This window comes from Amblyomma maculatum, chromosome 1 (assembly GCF_055883805.1).
Source record: "Amblyomma maculatum isolate TAMU_Amacu chromosome 1, ASM5588380v1, whole genome shotgun sequence".
NCBI classification, from domain to species: Eukaryota; Metazoa; Arthropoda; class Arachnida; order Ixodida; family Ixodidae; genus Amblyomma; species Amblyomma maculatum.
Genome location: NC_139344.1, coordinates 164326890 through 164351480, shown reverse-complemented (window position 1 = coordinate 164351480; position 24591 = coordinate 164326890). Strand labels below are relative to the sequence as shown.

At 41.3% G+C, this 24591-nt stretch overlaps 1 protein-coding gene across 2 annotated transcripts in view; it reads right to left on the bottom strand.

The window, feature by feature from the left end:
• Window positions 1-7046: 7046 nt before the first annotated feature.
• The window catches only part of LOC146204789 (DENN domain-containing protein 1A-like), a 68489-nt gene continuing 50944 nt past the window's right edge, over window positions 7047-24591 (bottom strand). For both annotated transcript variants that reach the window (XM_084589495.1, XM_084589496.1), the window contains 5 exons: window positions 21443-21505; window positions 19481-19594; window positions 16832-16881; window positions 15546-15762; window positions 7047-11855 (listed from right to left, as the gene is read on the bottom strand). In XM_084589495.1, coding sequence (XP_084445621.1) covers window positions 11268-11855; window positions 15546-15762; window positions 16832-16881; window positions 19481-19594; window positions 21443-21505 — 1032 coding nt within the window. In that variant the 3' untranslated portion in view covers window positions 7047-11267. The remainder of the gene's footprint in view (window positions 11856-15545; window positions 15763-16831; window positions 16882-19480; window positions 19595-21442; window positions 21506-24591) is intronic.

Here is a 24591-nt window from a genome sequence, read left to right as displayed (position 1 = left end):
TCACAGGCGAGAGGCGGCCAACAGCTCATACGCGACTACTGACCTTAATTTACTTCCAGACCTGCTTCGTGAGGAGTTTAACCAGTATTTGCTGGAAGCAAGCCCCACTAATGCAGGTGTTTGTCATTGGACTACTGTCGTGGCGCAACTGTGTGTCACCCCGGGCTAGCAAATGCCACGTTGATATTGTTGTGTGTAGCTAATGGTAGCTGCAATATTGAGAGAATGTTCTCTCAGCTGAGATATCTCCAAAGACTGGACCTGTCTCGCAGAGAAACCGAAATCCTGCACATGCAGATGATCATGAATGTTAACAAGGATGTATAAGGAGTCAGGTGGCAGGAATACACAGAAGAACTGTACAAGAAGGACTCGAATGTGCAAACCCAACATAAGACGGTTGTGATAACTGATCTTGAGCCGGGCATCCTGAAGAGTGAAGTTGAATGGGCCTTAGCCAGCCTTGCTAAGAACAAAGCTAGCGGAATTGATAGCATTCCAGCTGAGTTGCTTCAAAACCTCAACCATGACGCTGTTAACATTCTGCATACATTATGTCAGAAGATTTGGACAACCCTGCAGTGGCCACAGGATTGGAGGAGGTCAGTTTACATCCCCATTCCAAAGAAAGGCAGTGCCAAGGATTGTTCCAACTACCGCACGATCGCGCTTATTTCGCATGCTAGCAAGGTGATGTTGAAAATCCTCCAAGGTAGGCTGCAGCAGTATGTGGATCGGGAGCTTCCGGACGTGCAAGCTGGGTTTCGCAAGGGCAGAGGAACTAGAGACCAAGTTGCCAACCTTCGCTGGATCATGGAAAAAGCAAGAGAGTTCCAGAAACCCATCTACTTCTGCTTTATTGATTATGCGAAAGCGTTTGACTGCGTAGATCACAGCAGATTGTGGCAAGCTCTCCAAGAGATGGGAGTTCCAATTCACCTCATCTGTCTCCTCAGGAACCTGTATGAAGGGCAAGAGGCCACAGTCAGAACTGGGCATGGTCTTACTGATTGGTTTCCGATTGAGAAAGGAGTGAGGCAAGGCTGCATACTGTCGCCCTGCCTATTTAACCTATATGCAGAGTGCATCATGAGGAAGGCCGGTCTGGACGAGTCTTCAGCTGGAGTGAAGATTGCTGGAAAACGTATCAACAACCTTAGATATGCGGATGATACCACTTTAATTGCAGAAAGTGAAGCGGAACTCAAGAGACTTCTGATGCGCGTACAAGAAGAGAGTGAGAAGTTTGGGCTTAAACTAAACATTAAAAAGACAAAGATCATGGCGTCTTGCCCTATCAAGTCCTGGAGCATCAAGGGACAAGAAGTGGAAGCAGTGACAGATTTTCTCTTCTTGGGCTCCAAGATTACCTCGGAAGGAGACTGCAGCCATGAAATTAGGAGACGCCTGCTTCTGGGAAAGAGAGCAATGGTTAGCCTTGACCGCCTAGTAAAGAGCAGAGACATTAGTCTGCCAACCAAGATCCGTATAACTCGTGCTATGGTCTTTCCAGTTGTGATGTATGGATGCGAGAGTTGGACTGTGAAAAAGGCTGACCGCCGAAGAATTGACGCGTTTGAATTGTGGTGCTGGCGAAGACTCTTGAGAGTTCCTTGGACTGCCAGAAGATCAAATCAGTCAATATTGTCGACCATAAACCCTGACTGCTCATTGGAGGGTCAAATTCTAAAGTTAAAGCTCAGCTACTTTGGTCATCTGATGAGAAGAGAGGAGTCGCTGGAGAAAGATTTGATGTTGGGAAAGGTTGAGGGTTGCCGGAGAAGGGGTAGGCAGCGAACGCGATGGTTAGATGGCATCCTCGAGGCACTGCAGATGAAGTTATGTGATGTTAGGAAGATAGTGAGAGACCGGAAAGCGTGGCGTGACATGGTCAATAGGGTCACGAAGAGTCGGACACGACTGAACGACTGAACTGAACTGATAAGGAGTCGATAACCAGCTTGTGTGAATAAAATGTTTCATGTCTCAAAACTGGTCCAGGCTCTTTACTTGCAGTAATTATTACCAGAGAAACATGGAATTCTGGAATATTTTCTCGAGAATTCCCAATTTTTTCCCTGCTTACCAGCCTGAGATGTAGCCCAAATTGTTACCCTCCAGTTAGAAACAGATTGAATAAATTATTACACCTTGTAAATTTAACATGAAAAAAGCCCAACTCCTCCTTTATTATCAAGTTGAAAAATAGCATCTGAATTTTGCCCCCCAAATTTGAAAAAAATCTAAGATCATAAAATGAACCTTACATAAAAGCCCATGGTGTTTGGATTTTCGGCAATCACACATGCAAGTTACATATATTGTAGTGTCTTAATTGTTGCTGCTTACCTTAATTTTTTGTGCATACAGAGCATTTAGAAACATAGTTCAGCACTTATTTGTAACATTTCGTAAAGGTAGAAGACAAAAGGTCATTGTATGAATTGTTCATCAAAACAAAAATGTTATTTTAATGTTTGATGCTGGGAGAGCACCCTCTAGTTCTAGCAGTTAATGGAATTATTGCTAAAGAACTTTAAAAAATGTACACTATAATGGAGCATTACTGCTTCTTTGAGATAACCATACTTGCCCACTTTCTGCTTTGTTGCAGCTTATTTCTGGTTCATATTTCACATTTAGTTCTCATGCTACCATATTTAGCTGCTTAGAGCTCTCCCCAGTTTTACTTTCCAGGGCTGTGAAGTGTGAATGTGTGTAGAATATAAATGGCACACTGCAATGATGAATTAAAACAGAAACGTCAACTAACCAGACGGTTGCTAGAATGTTTTAAAACTAGCAGAAATGAGCACACAGCTTTTAATTAAGCATACTGAATTGAAAGTAATTGTAAAAACACTGAACGCACAGGAAAATAGTTGGTATCAGATTTGTTTTGCCGTTATGCGCTTACGGCTAGAAATAAACAGCATGAGAGCACTTCTACTTTACTGCTTTCTACCATTTGGTTTCAAAGCTAAACACACCTAACAAAAAACAGTCAGGTACAAGGAGAAGAATTCAGTGGGGCAGTACATGTCCAGCTGACTTCTTTTTCTTGTGTAAACACAATACGGGCCCTATATCGCAGAAAATTTGGCGGTGGTGTTGGATGCGAGTCTCGATTGGTCAATAGGGTCACAACATCACAGCCACACGACCTCACTTAGAAATTTCGACACTCCACAACGCTTGCATTAAATGCGATGTCACACGTGCAACGAAAGTTAGAGATCACACATAAAGTGAAATAAGGTTGCCACAAGCCTCAAATAATTTAACTTTACAAAGAAATTAATTTCCCCTTAAAAAAAATTTTCAAGACTATATAATGCTGGATTCAAATCCACAACCACTGAGTTGCAAACCAGCCATACTCCACTGACCAGGCCATGGAAAGCTCACTTGTACAGCTAGGGAAGTGGGGTATACCGAGCAATCTTTCATGTAAAGTGGTACCTTACGCCTCTATACTATGTAATGAGTCTATGCATAATTAGGACCACAGGCCGCTATCATTGCATACCCTTAAGGTCTATTCACACTTGCGACTAGATGAAGACGCGCGACTACCAGTCGCGCGACCAGAGGAGAGGAGCTCGCCACTACCGATGTTCACACTTGCGACAGTCGCCTTCTCATTCTGTTCTCGTTCCAAACGAGTTGGAAGTAGGAGAGCTGCTGGGCGATGACAGTGAACGCCGGTAGCTGCCGCCTGCCAGACACTTCAGCTTTTTCAGGCGAGCCGGTACGCATGCCGCGCTCTCGTGTTTCAAGGAGAACGCCGAATAGACGATGTCAATCACCGTGGTGTCAATATAAAATGTTGCACCTGCGTGAAAAACCCATTTCTAAAAAGTTCATGGTATTTGCCGGATAGTCCGAATATCTTTCCAATCTCCTCCCAGGCCATATATTCCTTCTCCCTGCCTTTGAATTCCGGGTGCCGCTTGTTGAAAAGGTAGGGGTATTCTTCAATTGCATTGAGAAGGTGCTCGATCGAGTACTCCGGGACCTAGCTAATTGGTGAAATGGTTTGCGACTAGTAGTCACACGACTGAAAATTCGAGCAGTGCCCGATCGGCCCGCGGCAGTCGCTTTTCGACCAAAACGGTCGCACGACCGCTGCTAGTCGCAAGTGTGAACGGGCCTTTAATGTGCAACTTAAGTGTCCCCCCAATCGTCTTGAAACTTGCTAGCACCATTTTCTAAATAAGAATCTACACCAACATATGATTGCTCCATTCTTCCAGAAACCTAAATGTTTCTGGTGTTGTTTGACTGCTCAGAGGAAATTTTTTTTTTTTGATCTCTTATAAATCCCCCATTCATGCATTAGTAATTAGAGTTGCCTTTTCTAACGTGCTTTTCACTAGAAGCAAGCTATTAACCCTGATTGGCCATTTAGACTAAACATTAGGTACATTAAATCAACATTAAAGGACTATAGATACCTAATTTCGGGGTTCGCATTTTATTCTTTCTAATGATGCATAATACATTAACAGTCTACAGGTGATTTAGCCTAAGATTGCTAAATAATTTATAATCAATTTTCTTTTCTTATCTGTTTTGGTTTCAACAGCCGAGCGGTGGCTGTGGCGACTACGTCACATGAGCGATATAAACACAGTGATATAATCATCCCTCTGTCATTTGGCCTTCCAAACTGACATTGTGAACAGCCTATTCGCGTGCAGCAGAACACCTCAAAATAACGCGGTTGGCCAAGTAGCAAGTACCCAGAGCCTGTTGCGATGAAGGTTAGACCGCATTTGCTACTGACAGCTACCATTAGGTGCGATGGCTACAACCATTGGCCGGAGCATGTCAACATATTGAACTCACAGCACTGCCGTTGTGAAGGATGCACAGCGAAGTGTCTTATTAGCTGCCAAAGTGACCCATCTTTTTGTAAGTCTGCTCAGAGCAATTTCTTTTACCTTTTTCACAATAAATATACTCCGCAGTGATTGACTAAAGAAATCAAGAAATAAACAGTTAAGCATCTTTTGTGTCCGATATCTTGCCAAGGACAGTATCGCACTTCCTGCTACTAGCATGTATTACTTTTTCTGCATTGAGGCGCCTTGTCCCCGAACGGGGACATTGCAGAAGACAATGAAAAAATAAAATTTTTCTTTCAGTTTCTTTAGGACACGTCATTTGAAGCATGGAGAACCGAAAATGGCCCTCAGATATTTTTTGTATTGGAAAATTGTTTTTTCGCACCTGAAGGGAATATCGTTTTTCCTTGTATTTCCTAAAATAAGGTAAAACACTGCCATAGGCTAGTGATTCTTATACAAAAGAGAACACATTTATGCACTGCTAGGAAAACTGGAAAAAAAAAAAAAGAGAAAGATATTAGAACTCACACTGACTGGACAGGCCAAGAACTGGGAAAACTGCACATACAACTCTGTACTGTACATAAGCACAGGTTCTCTAGTAATGCTATGAGGGAAGGGAAGCCTCAGTATCTAGCATCTAAGAAAAGCCCTTCATGGGCTCTTTATTAGATGAAGATCCACGTGTGCGCCTTACTGCTTTGTAGTTTCTAAGAAGCCATTTTTTACTAGGCTTGTGGTACAAAATTTCAAATTAAAGGGCAACTATGGAGGTCTTCACACATTTGGAGCCCAATAGTTGCATCTGATTTTTTAAAGCTCCCTCTGTCTGTTATGGCCAAATTCTTTAAATACTGTACAAAAGTTTTAAAACTGCAACAAACCAAGGTTACAACTAAAGCATGCAAATGATGGCAGCATTTTACATAACAAGACAATGATGCCACAAGCATTGGTGAAATTTTGTGCTCATGATACTTTTTTTTTTTTTTACGTGTGGCAAGCCCAGAGCAGGGATCAATTTTTGGGTAACATGTCAACTCAACTGAAGCCATGGAATCAGTATTAAAATTAATTTGCACAGAAACAAATAATTTAGTGCAAATGATCAGTATGCTGGTGTGAGCTTACAGTGGAAGTTTCATTATAATGCGTGGACCTAAAACAAAGTGCGTGAAGTAGTCCTTAACATTTTTCAGATGAACCTGCATTTCAAAAAAATAAAACAGTGGAGTGCTGAATGAAGATGCCATGAACAGGTTCGCATACGCATAAGAATCGCTATCATTTGTAAATACTGCATGAACTCAGCGTGCATTTCGGCAAATTATTTTGCACCAAGGCATACTTACCAATCAAAAACATGGTTTAGGTAGCCAGTGCACTTAATTTGGTATTAGGCAATGTGCTAGGTTTGTTTGGGAAAAAGTATAGGAGAAAGTTGTGTCAAGCTCACATGTGCATTCATGTGGCTTTGCAAGGCATTAATTTTTCAGTGTCATTTAAATAGACCCACTGACACACTGAAGTGCACAGATGAAAACTACTCGACGCTTTTGTACATCATTCAGCTGATATCAGCCCATACCCTATCAATTTTCAGACATCTGCTCCAATGGACAGCTAATTCCCTGCCTTCAAGCAGGTACATATACTTGAAGCACAGTTTTTGCACGTTGATGTTTGTGCCTTGAAAGATTCCTACGCATTCAGTAATGACTAAAATAAGCTAAGGAAGTCAGATCGCATGGCGCCTGATTAATTACAAGCCACTTTTTACAGTCAGTTTCAGTTTCGGTCAGCACTGCAGCACCAAATCTTTTTGACCCAAGATGTTAGTTTGCTCATATACTCTACCACACACTAGCAAAGAGCCTGTCAGATTTCAAGCCATTTGTTTTTTTGTTTTTTTAACAGGGAAAGCCGGAGATGTAGTAATTTTTGCCGTGCTCAGATTACACATTAGTACTTGATGTGGATTTCACTGTGGAGAGGAATGAAGCTGCTGGCTGGCCAGCATTCAAAGCCATGTTTCACTCAATCCCTAAGAATTAAATTTGCCTTGTAGCATTTGCGTATGCCAAGACAAATTATGCTAAACTTCACGTCTCTAGCAAATCAACCATATTCATTCCAGCTCTGAATTATGAGCAGCTGTAGATGACTGTACACCACAGCTCATGTGCAACACAAAAGGAATGGTAATAGTTTAATGCTCTACATAAAAAAGAAATTCTCACTGACGTCAGCAGGAATGTGCTGTCATGCATTCTCAAGAGCACTTTCCTGTCTCATGTGCATGCACTCCACTCCATCTGCATGACCGTATTCACATGCACCATTTCAATGCAGCAAACCCACTGGGCAGTCGTATGAGTAAAGAGGAGTTAGTATAAATAACGAGTATGGACGTAAAGTTGTTAGTAAAAATTCAATTTGTGCAAGTGACCCTAAACTAAAAAGTAACTGTCAAATGAGGCATTGCAAGAATGTACTAAAAGCTGCAAAGCTCACACTTCTGTCATAAATAACCACTGCCGGCATAAAGTTTGCAAAGTAGCACACTTCCTATATTTTTTTTCACAAAACAATTATAAAACGGGCTACTTTTTCCACAGAGGAGTATACAGGCTCTCAGGAAATTCAATAAAATAAAAAATAAAAAAATAAAAGTGTTACCTTGGCAGTGACACAAAAGCAAATACAAGTGAAAATGTGCTCAATCTTAAATAGTATAAATTTTGCTCACTAATGCATGACAGAAAAAGTATCAAAGCCACTAGGAAACAAAAAACAAATTGACGAAAAAGCTGAACATTCAGCCTTAGCCTGACGTGGTATCTAAACAGAGCCCATATTCAAGCCTATTCATTGGTTCACACTGCTGAATGAATTCACTAAGGTTCATGCTGCCATGTGAATGCTGCAAACATGATCACACACCCTTTCTGAAATGTTTGTGACTGACTGGAGGCTACAACCCTCATAGTGGCTAAAATATACATTTCAAAACACAAAACATTCACAGCATGCCAAACAGATAAGCTTATTACAATTGTAGTCAACAGCAAGAACAGAAAAAAGTAACCATACATACATTAACATATAAAGTTGCACCAAACCATTCAGTGACAATACCACACACAAAGCAAGGCCTGGCAAATGAACAACTAAGCGGTATGCCCTGACGGAAGCCAATCAGTAACAGATCATTTCTACAGATGGCATATCTTAGAAAACTTTCTGTGCGTAGTAGTCAAGAAACATAGCTGCAACACAATTACTTTCTCTATAACATGATAAACTTTAGAGTATGTGCACTGGATAATTTTGAATGAACAAGTTATGCTGCACAAAGGCCAGCCATTATTGATATGATGATGAGAGATGCCCTTGACGTTTCTTGAGCATGGGCTATCAATAACACTCCATGACTTATCCATAAAATTTTAGACACACTTGTGGAAGCTAAGAACTAGTCTGATTCATAGTTGTCGCTACTTTGAACCAGGTAATTGCAACTGGCCTTTAAAATTTTGCAAAGTAGCTGCACAGACTATTGCCACAATGAAATCCAAATGTACAGTCAGATTACTCTAATGCTCAAATAAAAAGAGAAGAAACCTTGAAATAGCTTTCAAAAAGGAATAATAAATTCTCAATGCATTTATGTGCAGTCTACCTGCAAGTAGGTACTTAAGAAAATGATTTAATGAAACTTTAAGGCTACTCTGCTTCTCATGTGGGACAAGCAAAACTAAAAGTCACATACGCCACTGCTAGCAGCACATTTCTTAAGCTTAGCACAACTTGGATCTTTGTATCAGAGCTGCTTTTTCTGAGGGGAATTATCAGTATAAAATAAAATCACCAGCGCATTCTTCAGCCCTAGAACTCTAGTTAGCCTTTTATTAATAGTTCAGTAAGCTCTTCTACTGTCAGTTGAAACCACCACTGGACCTAGCCATCTCAAGTGTAATGTACATAAAGCATGTAGTCACATTCACTCAGTTAATCACCTTAAAACAACACAGTTTTAGGTGTTTAGGTCATGCTTTAGAAAAAAGTTCAGATACATTTCATAAATTTGAGACAGTAAACTTGCAGCTACTAATGATGAAAATAATGCTGGCAAGCTTTTTTCTTTGTACTCTTATACATATTACACAGTATGGCTATATTCTTTCGCAATAGCCACATTTAAAAGAGAGAAGAACCAAAGACCTTATGGCAGAAAATCTACAAAAAAAATATTAGCTTTGATTGGCACATCAAGTCATGACCATACACCACCACTGTTTGCGTCACAGGAGGCACATCTTATCACACCCCTTAATGCGCACACTCACATACGAAAAAAAAAAATAGCATCTAGTGCAAGGAGACTGCGTAGAAATAGAAGGACTGCCCTGCTAAAAGATCTGTTCTTAATTAAATTATCGAAAAGTACCTTACAAAGCTGTTGCGTCGTCACTTCTCAGTGGGTTTTCCATTTCAACAAAGTGCCCAGACTTGCTAAGCCTCTTGGCAAAGGCGAACTTTTCTTTAATAAACCTTAAACACTGCACGTGCCCATTATTTTTAAGCAATGCCGCTGTGCTCGCACAGAAAAGCCTCATTTTACAGGTCATATTATTTGGATGTCTCGAAGTAACCGAAATCACAATTCTCATTCAAAACATTTCCATGGGTGCATTTTCCACTTTCCACTAACCTGTTAGAGACACTGCCAACCTACACACCAAAGCCTGAATTTCTTCAGATTGCTCACTGCTACTGGCCATGCTTCCCATAACCTAGCTATGCAGTTAACTGGTGCATAGCACCAATAAGGCTACAAACACTACAGTTCAACATGACTTAAAAAAAAAAAAAGCCATTTCCTGACAGTACTCTCTTACCATAAGCTTGCTTTGCTCAGTCAACAACTGATTCTCACAGGAGTAACAAAGAAAGCAAGAATGCACATGTAAAATGGTGACGGATTAGTTATGGCAGCAAAATTTTGTGGCCACAGGCCCACGTTAACACAAATCCGCCATGGTAAACATAGAGAATTACGTTCACATCACCTGGCTACCGTAACAACAGACTTATTGTTACAGCTCGTTGCTGGTAACATCACTAGTGACAAAAATTGTCCACTATGCCTCACTGCAAAAGCTCATGATGGAAGCGTCTCTTATGTCCTTGAGCAAATAACCATTTCATACAAGTACTTCAAGTGTGGTTGCTGTTTTAAGGAAATTAAATCAATTTTACGCATTTTCATTCAGCTCCGAAGATTCGTTTCTAGGCTGCAATGCTACATGTGATGTTTCTCCATAAGAGCATGAAATGAAGCAACGCTATTACTATGTCAGGTGCAACCCCTTTTCAGTGAGGATATTACAAGACTATGTTGGTTATAACTAAGAAAAAATGGCTAGCATCATCAGCCCCCCAAACTAGGAGGCATTATGCAAAAACGCATTCTCATATGTGCGCAGGGACGTTGTAGTCTTGTAGTGGCCAACAAGTGCAAAGGCTGCACCAAGCAAAAAAGAGAAAATAAATTCTTTTTTGTGCACTACAATAATGTTTGGCTCAAAAAGACCTGCTGTTTCCCATCTAGATAAAGTGTAGTATAAGCAAGTCTCTATATTTTAGGAATAACACAATTTTCTAGGACGACAAGCATAGGAGGCCACACTTGCATCTGCCTGAGAAAACTAGACAGTTTAGGGGATTAGTATTAAGCAGCTTCTTGATACCTTTACCATCATGCACTTACTAGATTCGTCTTTTTTACTGTCAGTTTCCTAAGTCAGTCTTCAATTAAAAAAATACTCTTTACCATGCCATGCCACACTTTCCTTCCTAAATTCCACACCACATAGTGATGAGTTATAAAGTTCACCTCATATTTTTCCTTATTCAACTGAATGCACACAACTTTTCAGAATGAAGACATAGTGCAGCTCCTATGCTTGCGATAAATATAGGTAAGTTCTACAATGAACATTGCATCAGATTATCACAGAGCTCTTATTGACAGCAACATTTCAAATGCATTTACCAACTTAGTGACAATACTAAAAACTTCATTAATTATCCTACGTCATATTCTAGGAGCAAGTTCAAAAGTTTATACAGTAAGAAGACAGTAATTTCCGACTGCCTACAATGTTTCCACCAGGCATCATTTTGCTCACACAGACAATCAGTCTGAGTAGCATGTGCTAGAATAATTAATCATACTGCCACACCACTTTCAAGTAAAACGCTATACTATACCATCACTCCTCTGCATTCCCCTTGTCAAGTGTTCTATATATACACAAATAATTGCGCCTATGTTGCTTAAACCATAATAAATAGGAGAGAATAGTTAAAGCATCTGCTGGACACAACGCCCCGCAGCAGCCTACACAGTCAGAGGTCAATAAGATCAGCACAAGGGTCTTGCTGTTTGGGAAACCTGGACGATGGTGTTGGCTGCGAAACAGAAACCGTGGGGGGATGCGACGTGACTGGTGGTGTCACTGGGGGTGTCACAGGTGGAGTCCAAGGCATCCGAAGAAAAGGGTTTGTTGCAAAGGAGGGGTGTGGGGCTCCCATGTAGGGCACAGCTTGGAATCGTCGCTGCAAGTTTGAATATGGCGATGGGGCAAACGGGTGGCCTGGAAATGCCACTGGATTTGTTGCCAGCGGCACCTGGCCAGGCAACAATGCCTGTGTCCTTGGCGCCATCACGTGGACTGCTGGCGGCAATGGTTGTGCCGCTCGCACTCCTGGCTGAGTAACGCGCGTCAGCTGTGCTGCAACTGGTGCCAGGACAGGAACTGCTTTTGCCTCAGACACAGCTGGAGGCTGATGGTTGTTCAGCTCATCCTCATTCTCCTGGGAGTCTAGACGAATCAGCGGTGCATCGGTGGATGGTGACGGGCGGTTTGCGTTCCTCTGTGCTTTCCTTGGAGGTGGGGCCAAGGGCACCTTATGCAGTGAAGGGTCACTGAATGCCTGTGTTCGCAAAGTACCCAATGCAAGTTAGCTACACATCAAATTGCTCCTTAACTACGAAGAAACTTTGCGCTGCTTTTCTACGTATGTGGCAGCACAGAAGATTTCAGCAGCCATTCTGCTGAATATAAAAAATTCAGCAGTAAAAAAAGGTAATGCCTAGCCAGTGATGAAAGCTTAATTATATGTCTCATTAACGTTGTCGAGAGGCAGGTTAAGTGACAGGGATATGTTTTGTTTTTACAACGAGGCCTTAAAGCCCACAGTGTACACAATGACAGTGGCCCTTACTTATATTTGTGTGCTTCCCTCTCCCCCGGCCCCCATGTTTTGCACCCGCAAAGTTGGCCCTCTTGCTATAATCATAGTTGCTTTACATTCTAGTAAACAGGGTACACGTTTGCAAAAAAGCAAGGGGCTCCTAATCCTAATCATTGTTTTGAAGGTGCCGAGTTCCTTCAGCCTGAATAGCAGACCTAAGCTCTTTATGCGGATATCCCTTTCAGGCTTGGATTATAATATAGCAAGGGAAAAATTTTTGTAACATTAAATTTTTGCAAGAAGAGTGCCAGGATTGAACACAAAAAATTCAGCCTTCCCCTAAGATTAATTATGATATTTCTGTCGGATCCTCATACATCCACATCGTGACTCAACACCATTTTTTGAGGTCGCAATTATACTCCCACTCATTCTTGTCAGAATAAGTGGGTATGTGAATGAATCAACACACTTCAGACACTTTAAAGCATTTGTGCTAGCAAAACAAGCAAATGAAAACTGATGCTAGCCAGTGCCGTATGAAGGCTACCAGAAAACATGAAGCCATCCTTTAAAAAAAAAAAAGAAAAAAAAAAATCCCTCCATTTATTTTGCATGTCCAACTTGATAAACAAAATTTTTCTGGCTTTCGTGCATGTTTTGCCTCCTGTTCCATAGAAACTGCTGCTTGTAATATGGGCGAGATTCGATAGTGTTCAGGTTGTGTTCGCATCTCAATATATCAGGGTGGCAGCTAGCTGAGGTGGATACACATCGCTGGGACAAAAGCCAATTTTCATAAAACTGTTCTGCACAGAGAATGAGAGCAATACAGGACCTTATCTGAGAATAGCACTTCTTCAAATCATATTTTTTAAAGGGCACACTTCAGTTCTTGAAAACAAAAAACTTGGGTAAACTTGAGCATCAGCTTTCTATTTCTGCGTGTAAGGAAGGACACAAAGGAAAAATTCGGACTATAACTTGGTAAAAAAACAAATCTAGTTTGTATTGTGGCAGCTGGGAAACTGCAATCATACTGATGGTCAAGGGAACTCGTGTGATCATACAGTGTGGAATGCCTGTAGCGAATAGCTGCGAGAATGAAAATTGCTTAGCCTTTCCTTGCTTTTTGTTTTCTTTTTTTATAGTAACAAATAATCCAAGGAACGTGAATATTGAACTAAGAAGTTTCTGAAGGCATGCTGGCAGCAGTCATGCAATCACCCCTAAGGCAAACCCATCTGGCCATTCAAGATACATAACTTCATCAGACCTTTAAAGCAGAAGATTGTAACATTTGAAAGCATAGGTAGGGGCACCCGTAGGCATAGGCTGGTGGAAGCATTCATGAGCCGCCTCAGTCGAGCTAATTCATGCTCACATTCAGAATCTCGGTCGTAAGTGAGTACGGACTCATATTTAGTCCGAGTCGCAAGTGAGTCCGAACTCGCACTCAGATCATGATTCGAGTTATGAGTGAGCCAAGACTGAAGTTCAGGCTATGATCTATGCTGTGAGCGAGTCCGAATGCACGTTCAGATCATGATCCGAGTCGTGAGTCTGGGCTCAGGCTGAGAGTGAGATCTGTGTTTTCGTGACGACGGTGTGCGCATTTTTTTCCCTCATTATTTACTGACAGCAGAGGGGAGGAAAGATTTACTTCTGCAACAAGGAATGCTTGCGGGCATGGTGGCTTAGCAACAATTCACGGTAACCAGAAGAAAGAAATCTGTGGAATGTCTTCCTGAATGCACTCCCTAGCGCAATTTGAGCATTTTTCCAACAGTGAATCTCACCACTGAAATACAACTTAAGGTGTACAGAGGCCTAGTCAAGCCCTTTCTGACATTTTGTTTATGACTGCTTATGTTATACCTATAAAACATTGTGTTCAATAACAAAGTAAAAATCACATATGGCCCATCACTCACATGCAAATGATCAACCAAAACAAAGCACAAAAAAAAAATTAAGCCTCCAATCTAAAAACAATTGCCTTGTTCAGGGCCACCTGGAATAAAGGAATTGCCGAGCTCGGTGAGAAAATGAGTCCAAATGACTCTCGGGTCGAAATGAGCGAGCCCATATGAGCGAGTGAGTCCAGATGAGTCGTGAGTAGAAATAAGTTGTGAGTAGAAATTAGTCGTGAGTAGAAATGAGTGAGTGAGCCCTGAAGAATCATGAGCCGAAGAGGCTCACAAGTCGCAACAAGTGGTTGACTCTGGACAAGTTGTGAGTCGAGGCGAGTCTGAGTGAGTTGCGAGTCTAAATGAGTTTCAGTTCACGAGTTCAGTGAGCTCAAGCATGCGTGAGTCGGAGCTTGAGTGAGCCCGCAAGTTGACCAAAATTTTGTCAGTGAGCCTGAGTGAGTGCTTGCGATTTTGCCGAGGTATGCCCATGGGCAGGCAGCAGTGTGAGGCTTCTATATTCTGAGCTATGTTTACATGCAACCAAAATTTGTTACAATTTTCATTTATGTTAGTATTATTATTTACTGGAGTATTATTTACTCTTTCCAGCCTGTCTCAAGGCCTGTGCAATGTTTTTTTTTTCTTTTATTGTGGTACACATTTTTTTTTTTTCAGCATATATGCAGAAAGGTGTAAATGGTGCAACCAGTAGATTTTACTGCAACCTCTAGTAATTTCTTGTTGTGCAGATAATGCAAATCTTTTTCTTGTTGTTTTAGAAGAAAAATAACAAAACCACCTACCGCGGAGATTTATACATTCGAACTCACCTAATTTGAACAAATTTTCAATCCCTTTAGAGATTTAATCACTGACATTTGACTGTGTTCTACAAATTTCTTTTTCCAACGGAAATAAAAAAAAAAGCTTAATTTTTCCCTTTGCTGCACACCTTGTAGTATCTATAAAATAATGTAAATTGCCTTGTCTGCTGGGTACAGGATCATTCAATATAAATGAGAATGCATGGCCCACGCTTTGCGCTCTAGCACTGGCGCCCACTGTCAATGGTGGAGGAAAGCTCACGTGCATCCACTCTTGCTGCAAAGGGTGTTTAACCCACATCTCTACAGCAGAATACCGCACACTGGGGCTTTGCGATAATCCATAATGAATGAATCCACTGCAATGGTTCAGTGCCTGTGGCTGCTGATCCCTAGGTTACGGGCTTGAATCCCGGCTGCAGCGACCACCTTTGAGTGGAGAATGAAATAGTACAAAAATGCCTATGCCTATGTGCAGTGTGATGTCAGCGCATATTAAAGAACCAAGGTGGTCTAAACTAATCTGGAGCCCTCCACTATGGCACAGATTTCGGAAGTTAAACATCATATACCGTATCATACATCTATAAATGACCTTAACTGGCAAGCCCAACTGTACACCACAGCACAGCACTGCCCTCTGGCCTTGTTCAAAAGATAAAAAGAAAAGGAAGAAAAGCAGAAAGGGGTACCTTTTTTTCTTGTGGTGCCTGTGGTGAGACCATTTGGCTCACTTGACTGGGCTGGAGTTGTAAGTTAGTAGTGGTGCAACGGCTGAAGATCTCCTGCAGGTCTCCCATCAGGTCCATGTCAATGTGCTGGAATGAGCTACCGGAGCCAGTTTCCTCGGATAGCTCGGCCACCGTGTCCAGGCTTGGCTCAGTGGGACTCTTGACTGGTGCTCTAGCACTAGCACAAGCAGAGAAGTCTTCTCTCAGCAAACAGATAGCACAATTTCTGAAGAGGGGAAAATTTCACTGCCCTGTCTCAAAAGACGTGCTTTCATGTGCAATACTGCATATGTCTTAAGAATCATTTCATCATTTCAGTGAGTTGCTGCATGATGGAGTGGATGTTGTAGAAATCCTGCTTGCCCCCTCAGTCTCTACGTGTCAGACCACCAACCAATCACACGCCAGAAGCGCTAGGGGCAGTGCTTTTGGGCAGCATGACGGCTTCTTAGCACTATTCCTCATAAAAATCGATGACAGCCTGGCATATTCTCTAGACAGCCACAATTACATGCAGGAAAGACGTTTGAAGCACTTATCAGTAACAAAAGAACTCAAAAGAAACAAGCGGTATGTTTTACAACACAATATGGCACTATTTTGGCATCATTAGAACTAAAACTACAAAAAAAAAAATTCACTTCATACCTTACATCTTGTCTAAATATGAGAAAAAAAATATAACAAACCCTTGTGCCAAACCACTTGCTTAGAATTTTTTGCCAAAATAGTATGTTTTCTATACCTAGTCAAAAATGTTGAAAATTTCCCATATTATCATAAAACTATTTTTCCAAAAATATTTTGGCAAAGCACTATCGTGCGTGCACGTAAAGAGTGTAAATTTTTCCAGAAAAATGTGATACTATGGGTAAATACCACACCTGGGATGTCCAGATTGGAATAAATTAATCCTTAAATAAAGTTCCAATCATCATCAAGTGATACACCAGGGTCTATTTTTACGGTCTCACATCTAAATCACTTTGCCTTCCTATGTGAGGAATATAAAGCAGTTAGTGAGACCTACAGTTTTGTTTCACCATTTGTATAAATTTACAAAGATGTCCACTAGCCCACTACAAAAGCATTTGAAAAGGTCAGCAAACTGTGACATGCTCAATGGTAGGTTAAAATTTCAGCTAAACAGTGACACTTCCCACCTCTACAACAAGCCTTAAGAAAAAAAAAAAAAAAAAAGCTCCCAATTTTGCATTAAAGCCAAGCAGCACCACTTTCATTCTTACCTCGTCTCTAAAGAAGTAGTTTTGAGTGGTGAAACCAAGCCAGATGCATTCTGTAAAAATAAAAAAATATACTCAGATTACTAACTAGTTCCCCAGCTATATAAAAGCAACAGAAGTGACCAACCAAATGACCTAAGTTCTTGAGGATAACCGAGTTGGTTTGTTTGGAGAACAAATGGCAACAATAGTAGTTCACATTCATGCGTGCGACCATGATTGCTCTGAGCCAACTACTACTGGAGAATGCCACTTAATGCAGTTCCCTTTAGTGTATGATCCAAACATATTGAAGTTCAAATTAGCAGAGTTCCATTACATTTTGTTGCATGCACTGCATGCAAATAAGCGTGAAAGCATTTTCTGCCTTCAGTGGTCAGCTACATTTTTCATATGTTTCTGCATTTAAGTTGTTAACACTATACCCACTCCTTTCTTTCTGTGCCTTCTGTATCAACCCTTTCATATATTTTAATATTTTGATTTCAAAGTTAAGACAACTATGATCAGAGTCTAACAGCGATCTACTAAACATAACTCAGCCAGTCCTACTTGAGTAGTGTGAACTAAACGAAAAGCCTTACAAGGTACCCACAATGCTCCCACCCCTTGAAACAATGAGACTTGGAAACTCCACAGCTATGAGATCTGAAGCTATGTTTACTTATTTTGACTAGTGGTAGTGGTAGAGTGGCCTCCTCGAAATGATTTTCACGAGATTCCTGGCAGTTGGGCAGTGCTGTTACTTTGAGTGGCTTAGTCGGTTTGTGCATCTCCTATGCTGGCATCATCATATCCACACCAACGAAACCGTTCGCAACATCAGTCGCAGATAGCTATGCATCGAACAATTGTTGCCATAAATTCACGTTCATCTGGTTTGATTTGGCTTATGCGGCTTAATGCCTCAAAGCGACTCAAGGCAATGAGAGATGCCGCAGTGGAGGGCTCCGGAAATTTCGACCTCCTGGGATTCTTTAACAAGCACCGAAATCGCACAGCACACAGGTGCCTTGCTTTTTGCCTCCATCGAAAAGCAGCCACCATGGCCGAAATTCGATCCCGCATTCTCGGACACAGTAGTCGAGCGCCCTGGCTACTGCACCACTACGGCGGGGCTCACGTGCACCTGATCATGTGAATGCTCGACACCATCACGACACCATCACCAGTCATTTCTCGGCCCATACTATGACAAAGCTTGCACAGTAGGCCTATATGCAGAATGTATCATATCAACTACACTGGCTACTGTCTACGTACTACCTGAACAGACTGGTAGAACAGAAGTTAGAAAAACGATTGGACAGGTAGTGCATTCCAAATGACCAGCTGAGCCAGTAAGGCATGTGATCAGTGTCCAAATGACTGACTTTCTAGCCTTACAGCGTGCGCTTAGCCAACAGTTATCTAGTTTCAATGCCATCTTTTTTCTGCTGTACTTTTATCTTATTTTTATTTTTATATCTTTTATTACTGTTTAGAAACACAAATTTTTAGATTGTGAAGGCAAGTTTACAGCGCCTTCTTGCTCCCTGTATATTATCAGCAGTGCACTCCCAGCTTATTGTTGTGTCTGGGATGCAGTATGAGTGCATACGACATATTTTGTAGGTAGGACTGCGCTTGCTTGTAATAAATGAGCATTTGCTGCGACTGCAGTTGTTATATAAATGGGCTTAACTATAGTTGTTTTGGTTCAATTACCAAATGTAGTTTATGACCCAGCACAAGACAGCGAGTGTTGACATACTCCACACAATGGAAAGCTTGGATGCACTCACAAGCAGCGCCTTGGTGGCGGCTGTGACATGTGAAGGAAGGGAAAACTAAAATAAATGGCACATGCGGTGTGCGCAAGCACAACATGGCAAATCCATTCCAGAAGCCTGCTCAATTGGACCACTTATACTGGTGCTCCGCTGTGACCCTGTGACACTAGACAAGATAAATTTATAAGAACTGTTTTCTTCATAAATAACCAGGAAAGGTGGTTTGTTCCTTAGCCAAGTAGTGAAGTACTTATGGCATCCTTATTCTTTGAATACATGTAAGGTATGGAGAACCCTTGTCCTCGTCTTCTGAGACCTTTCAGCTTTCAGGGGTGAAGCAAGGGCTCCACTATAGGGCTGAGAAGCAGCTATTGCTTATGAAAAAGACTGCACTAATACAGGGGATGCACGCAAACGCTTTGCAAGCGTAACATTAGCCACGAAACTTTTTCCAATTCTTTACAAGAAATGAGTATTCAGTTCCAAAATACCAAAACAGTCTAATTCCACGTACTGTGCTAGCAATATAAGTGTGCAACAAAAACATGACAAAGAGAAGTGGACAATGACGGTACCGTCATTTTCCACTTCTCCTCTTTGTCACGTTTTTGTTGCGCACTTATATTACTGTCTGTCATGGTTCACCAACTCGCCCAATCAGCCGTTCTTCTACTGTGCTAGGTCAGTGCACATGAAAGTATCCCAGATGGTTGAAATTATCCAGAGCCCTCCACTATGGCATCCTTCATAGCTTGAGTTGCATCGACTGGCCATTAAACACCACAAGCCAAACCAAACCAATATACAAAGAGTGCCAACCTCAAGAGCACTTCCAAGGCACTATGAAGTATACATGAAGCCAAGAAAGCAAAAACCTTACACGATGCAAAGGCTGGAACGTGACGGGCCGTTTACGGTCCATTGTTGGACTGGCTGGAGCACTTCTTGGCTGACTGCTGTCCCTCCTCGATAGAGCCATGTCATCTTGTGTGCCCTAATAGGATGAGAAGTTTTACATTAACATATTGCATAAGCAAAACCACACTCATGGGCATACAGCCATTTCAATGCCCATGTTTATGGCATTATTAAAATAGAAAGGTGTGCTGCATTTAAGCATGCATGATGCACTGTGACGCTGTCGCCCTAGCCTATGGGCACACGGAAAATGGAGCCTTCTGCACAATAATGCGAGGCCTCACATCACCCTAAGCATCCCAAAATTTCTTGCAAACATGATGTAACTCTACTTTCACATCCACCATACTCTTCTGGCCTTCTCCCACGCAATTTTTACCCGTCTCCACAAGTGGAGAGGACCTTAAAAGGATGTTGGATGGAGAGCGTTAAAGCCATTCAAAGTGCCACAACAAAGAAGCTGACAACCCTGCCAAAAGAAGCCTCATTTTAATTGCTTCCAAGACCTCAAGAAGCTTTGGAAGCTGTGTAGAGGCTCCAAGGGGGACTACTTCATAGGGCTGGTATATAAATAACTTCAATATTGATTGCCTTTTTTTTATGGACAGAGTAGTATGAGACCTTTAAACACAAAGGTTGCAGTGGATAAAGAAGGAAGACATTGCTATGTACCATATGCTTGCAGCTTATGTCTCAGCTCCCCCAACACAACACATAAATAATAACTGCTCTCCTTTCAAAATGCCCAAGTGTTGTGAGCTGGAACTGCAAAGAAAAGGTAGCTGCTGCTTGGCATACATTTACTCAATGCACAGTAAAATCCAGTATACTTCCAAGCGTACCTGGAATGGCAGTGAAATTCTACCCTTAGCTAAAGGTATTTGCAATGACATCAGCAAAATGTCAACATTGAAAGAAATTGTTAATTTCTGCCCTCTAGCATTAGCAGCAAGTTATTCAAGATAACACTTGTGCGATCTGTATAAAAAATGTATATGTTCTCCAGCAGATGTCATCACTTACTGAAAGGCCAAATAGACTTCCTCGAACTCTGAAACTGGCACCTTACACCATTATTCAAGTGTTTCTGTATTACTAACTCCTCCTGAATGTAGTTAAATCTTTATGACACAACCATGGTTGCTGTGAAATTTGTGAAATTCCCCAGCCGAAACGTACTGTGTACAATGTGCAGAATTTTGGATGCTCTGAGCACACTCCCACGCAACTATGGATGATGATGCGAAGGCACAAGCTGCAATTACCAGCAGTATGTGCACCACCAGCAGCGAGTGCCGGTGTGCAGCCCGCTTATCAATGCCACTGTTAGTAAGCTGCGACGTGTGGCCATGAATAAACTCTGTCAGCCATAAGTGAGTACGTGTGAATGCGTTTTCCATTTTGTTCACTTTGGACAGCAGATATTTTTTCACGTCCTTGCGAGATTCGTATAATCCAAGACTCTACTGTAATGAGTAGGCAACAGTCCAAGAGCGACAGCATTCTTTTCTGCATGCAAAACAACATGCCCATAGCCACTAGGTGTCAGAATGTTATCATAGTGAAGTGTAACACAAGGTGAAATGCTCTACATTTTCTTCTTTGACACTTTTCCTGGAATGTAGAACAGAGAAAACAAACTGCCACTGCCAGCACCTGCATGTTGCAATATCACTGAAGTCACTGAAGTGTTTATCACCAGCATATGCTTTACATTTCTCAACAGCTGCCATCATACCTTAGATGGCTACCCTAAATCGGGAAATGCGCTAGTCAACTGCTTTTTCCCTACTGGATGCCAAGACGCCACAAGACTTGTGACAAAGTATATAAAAAATATGGCAATATATGGTCACAAATCAAAGATGAAATCTGGGTTCTTCCTATGCACATGCACTACAATGATAATAAACACAAACCATACCTTTTGCATGTTAGCAATCTTGCCTTGGATGTTTGTGTAAGCTTTCCTACCTTTGTCTTTCACCTGTAAAAGGTATACAAGCCACAAGGCGTACTTATGTACAAAAACTAATGTACAGCACTGTGTTATGCATGAACAAGAGAACTAACTACTTCTGTTTATATATAAACATAAAGCCTTCCCACTGTAACTGTCCAGTAAAACATTTCGTCTCACTGGGCAACTACAGTGGGAAGTCCCGAAATATGGCCTCATGTTAGCACACAGACTGGACTACCTGGTGAGTTTTTGTAACACACGTAGCTCATCACTGCAATCTTGCATGGCAATGCAGCAAAATGAGACTCATGCACTAAAAACATATTGTGATGAGCCGAAAATAATGAAATGGTCACTGGCAAAAAAAAAAGTTAAAAGCAATGCCAGTGAGCGGGCTGTGTTCAGGGCAGGAAACAGTGAACGCAGCACCAGTTCTTGGTAGCAATATGCAGGCCAAAACAAAGTAGCAGAAAAGCTGCCAATTTCAGAAGCAAAGTACTGCGTTGTAATGCAGACACATCACGTTCGAGGCATTAGATATGAAATGCTGTACACTGACTAAGAACCCAGCTTGTATACCGGAGTGTAAATGGCTACTGGAAGTAGTGTATCCAGTGCTTTCTCCGCATTGAACATGGTCTGTCACAGAGAGTACTTCTAGCACCCCACTTTGTTTTCACACAGTCATGCATTCACAGCACCATGGAACGTGGATCCATAAATTCACATTCAAGAGCACAGCTCTTGCGGTGTGCAAGTATTGGTTACATGGGATTTTTTCACATTGCATGCTCTTTATTTCCAGTCCGGGAAAAAGAAAAAACAAACTATAGTGCACTTGAAAACAAAAGCTACAGTGCAGAATTACTTTTTTTTTGTCAATACAATTTGGCACTGGAATTTTCACCAAAGATGCTAAAATGTTTAGTTGTCATATTTCTTTATTCAATTGAATAAAATACAAAAATACTCCCGAGTAACTTCATACAACTGTCAACAAGATAGTTTTAGTTGCCTCCCCCTACCATGCCTCAGTATATTTTTAGTCATTAGCTAACACTAGCTGAAATACCTGGTATGTAACATCGCAAGGATATGCTTACAGGGCCTGATACTCCTGAACAAGGTATAGAGGAACTTGAATGCTTGAATGTATACAATACCATCTCGCCTCCGTTGTGACAATTGAAGATAACTTTTCAAAAAAGATGAACCAATGCATGCAAAAGATGTAGATGACTTCGAATTGTGGACAGGTAAAAATACTGTCACTGTTTCATAGCATACTTAAATTCAGAACAAGCCATAAAAAGAAAAATTATGTAAACAAACCTGCTTACGTGCTTCCTCATACCATCATATCACTACGGTAAAATCTTGTTAGACATGGTTACAAGAGACATTCGGCTGTAAGAGACACTTGAAAATAGATTTGGTTGGTTTTCCTATGTTTGCCATGCTAACAACATCGCATACAAGAGACTCAGTTACAAGAGACACTGGTACTAAAGACAACTTTTGCAGGTCCCTGGAGTAAATTCTTCACTATTTAGAAGACACACGATTAACCCAGGTACGCTCATGCAACGCAGCTGACTCGTACCAACTCGTACGTGCGGCAGTTTAGATTCTCTTAGCTAAATTCCATTCCATATCAGTGCCCTTTTTTGTTGCAATATGTCAGGCACCGAGAAGTCAAAATGTCCGTTTTTTCAGTCACACAGGAATGTGATGCCAGTGGCTGAAACAATGGGGACATTTTGACTTCCTAGTCAAGAAGAGGCCCTCTTCTTCGGTTCCTGACATATTGCAACAAAAAGAACACTAATATAAAACAAAATTTAGGCAAAGGAATCTAAACTGCCGCACATACGAGTTGGCAAGAATTTTTGGTTACAAGAGACCTTGGTTACATGAGACATCTTTTTCGGGGGTCCCTTGAGTGTCTCTTGTAACGAAGTTTTACTATATTCACAAATAAATAAGCAAAATAAATATATTTGCCTTTTTTTTCTTTCAATGACAATATTCAAGCAAAATTCTCACTTAAAGTAAATTAAGATCTATTTGGTTTTGCATTGCACTCGATTGTGATCGGTGATGCTATTTGGCCTTGAAGATACTAATAAATGGAATGAAAGGATTTAGCCTTTTCTACCGCAACCCACGTATTGCCGATCTTTACATTGTTCAAAATCTTTTCATCATCATCATCATTACTGTTCATCTACAACTGGTTGTGCAGAAGTCAACTGTACTGTAACACCATTTTTTCTTGCTGTTTCATACGATAACCTATGTAAAGAGGTTATAGATATGTTAAAAAAGAAAGAAAAGCACTGCTCGCATTATTACACTCAATTTTCAGATCACATAAGCACATTTCAGGTACAGTCCCTGAAAACTTCTTAAAAGTCAGGTTTCTGTAAGACTATATGTATAATCAGTAAAAGCGTTCAACATGTTCATGTTGGTGCAAAACACAACACAACACATGTTACTGCAAAAATACCAAATGGAAGCAGTGAGATGACCATAGCACACCAGGATCAACCTCAGAGAGATCTTGATGGATTAGATCAACTTTCTGGGATTAAGAATGATGCAGGTCACACGCGAGGCTTGTGAGTGTGACGTCAAAATCGAAACTGGACTGGCTATGAGAGTGGCGCAGATTTCTCACCGCCACCATACAGAGTCTGGCTGCAGCAAGATTATGCAACTGAACCCATAATAACTCAATTTTTCCCCCTTTTAAAAATTGACTCTCTTTTCAAACATTGTCACTGGGCATGATAGCACTTGCATGCAGCGGTGCATTGTTTTCCACCGTGCGCGCTGTATAATGTGCACTTACGAGAAATTAAAAATGCAAGTTATATACTGCAAAAATGCAGTGCACATACTATTAAAGGAGTACAGACACGTACATTTTCTGTTCCGGTATTTTTGCTTTAATCGATCCACAGTGGGCCAAAACAGAGGGACTGCGACCCAAAAAGCCCCAGCACAGAACAATTAATTTGTTATCAGTGCATTTATCAGGGCCAGTTTCGGTTTCGATCTCTCCGGACACGAGCGCGCGATGACGTCAAAGATACGAGAACGCC